We start from the raw sequence: 8,926 nt of genomic DNA on the forward strand, positions 1-8,926 counted from the left end.
TGTACAGTATGTGGAAAATAATGTGTTTTTTGAAACTTAAACCGCATAAACACATTTCATTACACCAAATACACCAGAAAGGAAAACTTGAAATCGCATCATATGACCCCTTTAAAGTAAAGCACTGTGAAAAGCCTGGCTTTGGGTGAAAAAAGTTGACTCAAGTGTGATATCATGGAAACTGCAACAATGAGGACTATACCTTTTGGAGTTGAAAGCGAGGTAAGCTTTTCAACTTTCAATGTCTTTCTAATGTTTTATAGCTCATACCAATTTTTTTTTTTTTTTTGCAGGCACATGAGAAAAACACCTGTTGTGATGTACTGGAGGTGTTGTTTAGCCTAGGCTGAAATCCAGGTATATTTATTAATTTCTGTGGGGAAAATGAAGAGGAATTCACAGTAAGTTATTATTATTATAATTTTTTTTTTTTTTTTGGCCAACCGAAAACACATTTTTCCCCACAAATGAATTTCGTCAAATAAATAGCATTTCCGATTATTATGCTGCTCTGAGTTGATAAACAGAGACTGCACGTGCATGGAGAGTAAAGGGAGGAGATGAGGAGGAGGAGGACATTAGATTGGAGCAGGGCGGCGCTTTGTGCTCCTGCGGGATTCTTCTTGCACCCTAGAGAGAGCGAAAGTTCAGAGCAAGAAGCAGAAGTGCACTAAATAAAGTCTACTGCGAGTAGTAAACACATTCAGCAGAAACATTCGCACGAATCTGTCTGTCCAGAGGCGAGGACACATCTGTCTCCAGCACGGATGCGCGCGCGTCTGGATGCGCTTAGTTCTGTGGAAATACTTTCTTACTCCAGAATATATGGATGAGACACAAACGCAAAGTGGAAGGTAATCCGCCAGGAAAGTTGTGTGATTTAAAGATGCGCTGGGTTTGTTCCTGCGCGCTGCTGCTGCTGATGGTGCTGCTGGATAATGCCGTGGCCGTGCCTGCGTGGAGGAAACCCACGGTAAACGCTCGATATCATGTCAACTTCATATGATGAGCTTTGGTTTGTGGTCTAGTCCTCATAAAAGAACTGAAAGTGACATGCACAGGATTTCAGGACCTTGGTAGTTTGGCACTGACATCCGACGTGGCTGTACTTCATTGAAACTATTCTAAACTAATTATTTTATCATTTTCATACATGCACAATAGAATATATTTACTTTTGACACTGCTAAAGGGTGATCTCTTGAAAGAAATGGCGACCAAATGCTAACTCCTAAAGTATACATTCCTTTAAAAATATATATATTGAAAAAGTGTGGGATTTACAAGAAACAGTTTTCACTTAGATATTGCTAGTAATTTTCATTATGATTGTTTAAGTACAAGTAACGCGTTGAAATAAATGTGAAATTTTGAAGTGCAAAAATATTCTCTTGTAAAACCTACTCCAATAATCTTAGAACATTTTTTACTGTAGGCTGTTTGGCCAAACAACTTTATGTTACTTACTCATTGGTCACAATGAGACATTCATTGCTGGTTCACAAGCATTTTTTTTTTCTGGAAAGAGTTGTAAAAATCTTTGCAAAGATCAAAAGGAGGAGGAAGAGAGAGAGAGAGAGGAAGAGTGTTGAAGGTCAAGGGGGAGGGAGCGGGTGCGTTCACATATGGGTGACAGATATTCCAGAGCTTCGGCTGCACGAGTTACTGACTGCAGCTACTGATGTGATGAGCAGGAGAACCAAAACACAGCATCTGAAGCGGAATTCATCTGGAATTTCATATCAGGCAGCAGCAGACATTAGCTCTCCTGATTTAGTTTATTATTTGCTCCTCTAAATGTTTACAAATCTGAGACCAATAAAAAAAGATTACTTTTAAAGAGAGTTCTTAGTACAAAAAACAAAATAAAATTGCATTTTAATTGCAATTAAATAAAAATATGTCATAGTTTAAATTTATGTTTAGTACAATTATTTGAACTTAGCAGTGTTGTTTGAAACATTTAAGTGGGATTCTGTCAACATTTAATTAAACTGTTACATAAATTGAAACTTACGTATTTAAATATGTTCATTTCAAAATATATTAACTTTAAATATATCAAATAACACATGACAGCTAAAATTATAATCAAGTACTTTACATGTTTTTAGTATGTTAGTCAACACATCAAAATAAGTGTACTTTATAGAACAAAAAAGATTATTAAAACAATGTACTTTACTGTAATACTTTTAATTTGACATGATTACTTAAGTGTGTTAAAGGGGTGCTATTATGCTTTTTCACTTTTTCAACTTTAGTTAGTCTGTAATGTTGCCGTTTGAGCATAAAAAAGATCTGCAAAGTTCAAAGTCCAATTCAAAATGAGATATTTTATTTAACAGAAATCACTTTTCAAAAACTACAACGAACGACTCGTTTGGACTACAACGCATATTTTCCGGGATTTGTGATATCACAAAGATCGACGAATGGGACAAGACCTGGTTGAGCTGCACTAGAAAAGGCAACGAGTGTTATCGCTATGTCGGAGACACACTAGTTTCCCAAGGCAGACGAACTTAGAGTGGTTACAATCATCCAGGTTTAAATCGCGCTCAATTTGATTTGATTTTGACGCATATTTACACTGAAGCTCGCAGGCGGCTATGGTAAGGGGCGTGACATTTCCCGACCAGGCGCCGAGTGCTGCCAATTACAACACGCACTGGCCCAGCTAACCAATCACAGCCCATCAAGACTTTGTAAAAGAGCATAATAGGACCCCTTTAAGAAAGTCATAAAAGTGTATTCTCTTTACTTACATGTGTGTCCTTTTATTTCATTATTCAGTAGGGTTTTATTTAAATGCTTGTAAGATTTGTGTACATTTAGTACAATTAAGTGCACTTCTTTTTCAAAAGGGATAAGCTTGACCATTTGAGTGAAAAGTAAAAAGAATTGAAAAATGATGAATTTCAGAATGTCTTAGCATTTGGACTGTCCCTCTTTTGCTTTAAAGTGCCCATATTATGGGTAATGAAAGGTTCATATTTTGGTTTTGGGAGTCCCTAACAACAGGTTGACATGCATGCAAGGTCAAAAAACACTTTTATTGTCTTATAATATGCATTTATTTTTACCTTATTTGCTCAACGACTCCCAAACGATTAGTTTAATGATTCATTTTTCCAAACCCCTCCTTTGTGTGACGCTAATCTGCGGTGATTGGTCGCTTGGTCTCATTTCCATTTCATTGTGTACAGCGTTACCGGGGAAACCGTTAGTTCTACCGCTCCAAAAGCGCACCTAGTGGCAAAGAATGAATTTGCATTTTCATTCAGACCAACGCAAAAAGACCAACAAGTGGGTGGGCAATATGCTAATGTTTCATGTTGACGTCAACATGAAAGGGCTTGGGATTCGTTTTAAAAACGACTCGTTTCAATGATTCAGAGTTGACTCTTTCTTTTGAGAGACAATAACTTTATACACGGTGCACTTTCAGATTTATAACTTTGCAGGATCTTTTCATTCACTTAGAGCTGTGTTATACACTGCATGAAAGGTCATTTTCAAAAATACATAATAGGGGCACTTTAATGCCAGCAGGATTGGAGCTGCGTGAACTCCATGGTTTTGTATAAAACTTGACAATAGTGTTCTCCATTATGATTTGACTTGATCCAAAGTGGAAGCTAGTATATCAGAGTTCACATGACCAGTGTTACAATTCTGCTTATTTGATTTGTGACTTAGAAACATTTCTTATTAATTTTACCTAGTGTTTCAGAATTCACTGTATATCTTGGCATAAGTATGTCAATTTCCTGGTAATCACTATGGACCTTCCTTGATATCATGGTTGCTCAGTACATGGAGATCTAGCTTCCTGCAGAGTTTAGTTTGAACTCAAACACACCTGAACTATGTAATCAAGGTTTCTGCGAACACCTGGGCATTAAGCAGGTTAGGTCTCAAATCGCCAGAGCTCAGCTATGATTAACAGTACTCATGTGGATCAGAGTCATCATTTGCGTTACACTTCTGGCTTGGTGGTTTGCTATATATATCCCTTTTCTATCTTCCTCTTAGGTGGCTAGTATTCAGTTGCATAAACCATGTGTGCAGACACTGGCACCTGTGGACACGAGGTCTCATCAAGGTCTGGCTCGACCCAAGCGCTATGCCATCAACCCACTGGGATACAAGTGGGAGCATTTTAACGTCACCTACAAGTGAGAGAGACACAGGATATATAAAAAAATATATGTTGAAGCTTTTCTGTTGATGTGCATGATTGTTGAATGCCTAAAGTATGACCAGACAGATGCATGAGATGATCTGGGGTTCAGATGATGAGGGATATTTTGGGAAGAGCAGATTGATTTTGGGAGTGTTGGGCTTTTGTAAATGTGCATTCTGATTGATAGCAGACACAGAGGCTCTTTGAAAGTGTGTCATTAATTTTTGGCTGGAAGCAATTTACGTTTCTCCCTCTTCAAGGATCACAAAGTTTCCCAACACACTGAATAAAGATGATACCCGCAAAGCTATCAGCATCGCCTTCACGAAATGGAGTGATGTTTCTCCTCTGACTTTCACTGAAATCACCAACCCCAACAAAAGTGCTGACATCACTATAGGTAAATAAATGTGCGGGAAAAGAGCCAAAGCATCAGGCATGTGCACTTTGGCAGGCTGACAGAGTACTTTATGCAGCTTATTAATCTGCTATTTTTGTATGAAACTCTGTAACACCTCCTTTTCCTGAGACAGGCTTCTACACGTACAATCACACAGATTGTTGGTGGTCTCCATTGCACCCGTGTTTTGATGGACTGAACGGTGAGCTGGCCCACGCCTTCCTTCCCCCACGTGGAGAGATTCACTTTGACAACCACGAATTTTGGATTCTGGGCAAATCCCGCTTCAGCTGGAAACAAGGTACTGCTCTGATACATTTATTTATTAAAATCCCAGACAGCAACATAGTGTTGGCCCAGATCCGGCCCACATCTGGTCCGTGTCTATTCCACACGGGCCAGAACACTATGTTGCTGTCTGGGGTGGATGTGCTTGTCAGAATACAAGTATAACATATCTGCTCATTGATTCCAATATTCAAAACATGGAACTTTTGACAGACTTGTGGTGCTTTAACCAGATTTTAGTGGTATTGTCAGTGCATTGTGGGAATGATAAAAAAAAAAGTTAGTGTAAATATGCAAAAGTGTCGCTGTTTAACTAATTTCCAATTACTCACTTTTGGCATCTAAATTTGAATTCTATTCAAAAAGCATGTTTCAGACAAAATTTGAGATTTGTGGAAAATCTATTTCTAGTCAAATGGAAATCGAAAGCACCAGGTGATTTTAGTTTCTAGATCTTTTGTTTTGGTTCAAAATTTATTTGCTAAAAATTTGAACTGATGGTGGCGCTAGAGTAAAGTGTTGTGCACTGTAGAGATGAATAGATGTATTTTGTAAAATGTGAAGTGTGAACACAATACAGGAAATACGTCATGTAAGTAGACAGGTGATCAATTAAGACAGACCCACTGATGCCTTTTTTAGTGAGTTCTCTTTAGTGATAAGAAACTTTTGTTAACTGAATCAATTGAGCCAATCGCTTCTCAAAATAATTCACTGTTTTGAAGTGCTCAAAATGCCACAGGCTGGTCAAAACAACTCTGACAACTCAGTCCAAACATGTATAATGACACTTTTTACCAGCTAACTGCAGATGTTCTAATTTAAGTGTAATCTATTAAATGTAATCTACAAATAAATGAAACCATTAAATATGAAGGTTTTGTCAAATTTGTGTTCTTGCATTAATGTAGTGCTTGTTTTATGTGGGCTTGGCAAAGATTAAGGTCACACTTTATTTTAAGGTCCAGTTCTCACTAATTAATTTGCTGCTTGTTAATAGTTAGTAAGGTAGTTAAGTTTAGGGGTATGATTAAGGGATCTAAATTATGGTCATGCAGAATAAGGCATTAATATGTGTTTAATAAGTACTAATAAACAGCTAAAATGCTAGAAATATGCATGCTAGTTGATAGTGAGAATTTGTCCTTAAAGGGGTCATATGATGTTGCTAAAAAGAACATTATTTTGTGTATTTGGTGTAATGAAATGTGTTTATGCGGTTTAACGTTCAAAAAACACATTATTTTCCACATACTGTACATTATTGTTTCTCCTCTATGCCCCGCCTTTCTGAAACGCGTAGATTCTTACAAAGCTCATCGGTCTGAAAAGCGTGGTGTGCTCTGATTGGCCAGCTATCCAGTGCATTGTGATTGGCCGAATACCTCAAGCGTGTGACAGAAATGTTATGCCCCTTACCATACTGTGATGATGCCCTGTCAGGCCGGAGCGACGAGACAAAAACATTAAAACATCTCACAATCCTCCATCTATTCTTCTTTCCCTTTCCTCTTTGATTTGATGGTGTGTTGTCTCTGCACAGGTGTGTGGCTGAATGACCTGGTCCAGGTCGCTGCTCATGAAATCGGTCACGCTTTAGGCCTCTGGCATTCACAGGACCCTAATGCGTTAATGCACCCTAATGCAACGTACACGGGTCAGAGGAACATCGCTCAAGATGATATCCGGGGCATCCAGCGCCTTTATGGTAAACAAAATATAGGTGTTTAAAGTCACAATGAAACAGAAGTAGTGACAGATCTTTTATTCCATATTGTGACATTCATAAACTGTAGGGCGGGGCTTGGTTCTATGAGTCAGTTGTTGATTGGATGTTGAGGTGTGGGCGTGGCATTTAAAAGTGGAGGCGGAGTTTCAGTGACCAAAATGATTGGAGAAGACCTGCAGAAGTCTGGCGTTTTCACCCGAAGATCCAGTTATTACATTTTGATTGAACATTATGAGATCAAAAATGAAACATGCACGGATGAATCGTTAACAATAAGATCTATAACATGCATTTAGAAAATAGATAGGTTGTTTTTGTATTGTATGTGCAAAAAGTGCAAAAATAACTATCTTCTATCATCTGCGTGTGTGTTTGCTTCAGGATGCATGGATAAGAAGCGTGTGTGTGATCCTTGGGCCCGCTTGGGTTTCTGTGAGAGGAGGCGGAGCTTCATGAAGAAAAACTGCCCGCAGCGCTGCGACCTGTGCTATGGTGAGACACTGAAAACATCCTCCTCCAACATCTCCTGCAGCGCTGTCTTCCCCTCCAAAAGCCTTTCTCTTTCACACAGTATTCTTCATTGTGCATGTGGACGGACATCGCCCATTACTTTAAATAGTAGTGATATTATAGACTCACACACTTGTACAGCTGACTCTTTAACATGCGTGTTTGCTCCTCAGAGCCTCTGGATGCAGTGTCTACACCGACACCTCCTCCAGAGAATGTGAAGATCAAAATTGTGCCTCGTGGAAAAGTTGTGGGCTTCCGCTGTGGGACAAAAAATACCAGAGTGCCTCCAAAAGTCAGGTAGAGCGTCCTTAACCCTATAAAGCCTTCTGTATTATATTTTGATACACACATTTCTAAGGCCTCTAAATTATTAACATGATCAAAACTTTGTTGAATTTACATACTTTTCTGTGATCTGATTGATAGTTTATAATTGTAAAAACGTCCATCTTCAGGTTGTGGTTCACGTGGCTTTTTGTTGTAAAATCTTATAAAATAAAATCTTTATCAAATGAATTTTATAAAGTAAACATAAGAATATCTTTTATATTACTAGTAATATTTCAAGATGAACACTTACTGGACTGAAGTAACTTAGATTTACTTGTTTATCCATACATAATTTTCTTTGAAAAATCATGTTAAATTGTAAGTATCAAATATGATCATCAGGCTTTTGAGGAATGTTTATTTGTACATCTCTCAATCATTATTGTATTGCATCACATTATATGATTTGCCCATAATAAAAACGACAGAGCTTCGATCATAAAACTAAGCATTTAAAATATAATCTTACTGAGAGATATAGAGTGACAACTGATATTTGTATCATTTTATTTAAATAGTCTGCTATACTGTTATAAAGATGTCATTGATTTACATTACAAGCTATCAGAATTTAATCTTTCTTTTTGACTATATAAATATCAGCATCTGCACCAAATTGCATATTTTTGCTCAGTTTTGGTCTCTGAATAAAACTGAGGTGTTTTTTCCTCCTTGAGTATGAGCTCCATACTATATGAGCCATAAAAGCCTGATATATCAAATATGATACTCAACAAAAAAAACGCACATGCAATTATGGAATGCATCATTTTTGAAGCTTCGTTTCTGTCCAGTTAATCTCAGCTGCTTTGTTTCATCTTTCATCAGCTGGTATAAGGACGGTGAGCAGTTGCTGACATCCATTCCTGGCTATATTGTAATTAAAGATCGGGACCTGCGGCTCGTGGCCAATGAATTTAATGAAGGCACGTACACCTGCCGCATCCATCGGCGCGGTAACGTCGTCTCTGCCAACTCGTGGGCCATCCGGCTGAAGCCAGAGCAGTCCTCCAACAACAGCTGATGGAGCGATGCTGATGTACTGATCACATGCTCTACCTCCAGGGCTTTAGAGCACTCAGACCCACTGTCCTCCGCTGCAGTGCACACAGCTCTGCTTGCCACTCAGAGTCATAATGGACGACCTGCACTAGCAGGGGTTTCCAACCTTCATAACTCTGAGATTCAAGACAATATTTGGAAGGATCACCAACTAGATTTTCTTTTGTACGTCTGCTGCAAAGACAACCAAGGTGCTTTTTTTTATTAAGGTTAATGCCACTTCTGAGGCATAAAATTTAGTTCTTAATTTTGTTTGCAAAGGTACAGTTTCATACTCAGCGGTGCACGTGAATTCCCCAGTTTTTCAGTAGCCTTGATTTGAGTGTTTTAAAGGGCCGTTCACACCATGGACTATAACAACAACTATAAAGTGTTAATAATCATTCTAATATTTTGAGAATAGGGAAGTCCACCC

General features: G+C 38.3%; 1 protein-coding gene across 1 annotated transcript; it reads left to right on the top strand.

Annotated features, from left to right (window-relative positions):
* The first annotated feature begins 886 nt into the window (after positions 1 to 886).
* On the top strand, positions 887 to 8,711 carry LOC107670598 (matrix metalloproteinase-23-like). Its single transcript, XM_016463240.1, has 8 exons — positions 887 to 973; positions 4,039 to 4,181; positions 4,450 to 4,589; positions 4,723 to 4,890; positions 6,421 to 6,585; positions 6,988 to 7,098; positions 7,290 to 7,416; positions 8,278 to 8,711. The coding sequence occupies exons 1-8, from the start codon at positions 887 to 889 to the stop codon at positions 8,471 to 8,473; spliced, it is 1,137 nt and encodes a 378-aa protein (XP_016318726.1). The 3' UTR covers positions 8,474 to 8,711.
* The last annotated feature ends 215 nt before the right edge of the window (positions 8,712 to 8,926 follow it).

The sequence above is a fragment of the Sinocyclocheilus anshuiensis genome, unplaced genomic scaffold (genome assembly GCF_001515605.1).
Source record: "Sinocyclocheilus anshuiensis isolate Anshui unplaced genomic scaffold, SAMN03320099.WGS_v1.1 scaffold140, whole genome shotgun sequence".
Classification (NCBI taxonomy): domain Eukaryota; kingdom Metazoa; phylum Chordata; class Actinopteri; order Cypriniformes; family Cyprinidae; genus Sinocyclocheilus; species Sinocyclocheilus anshuiensis.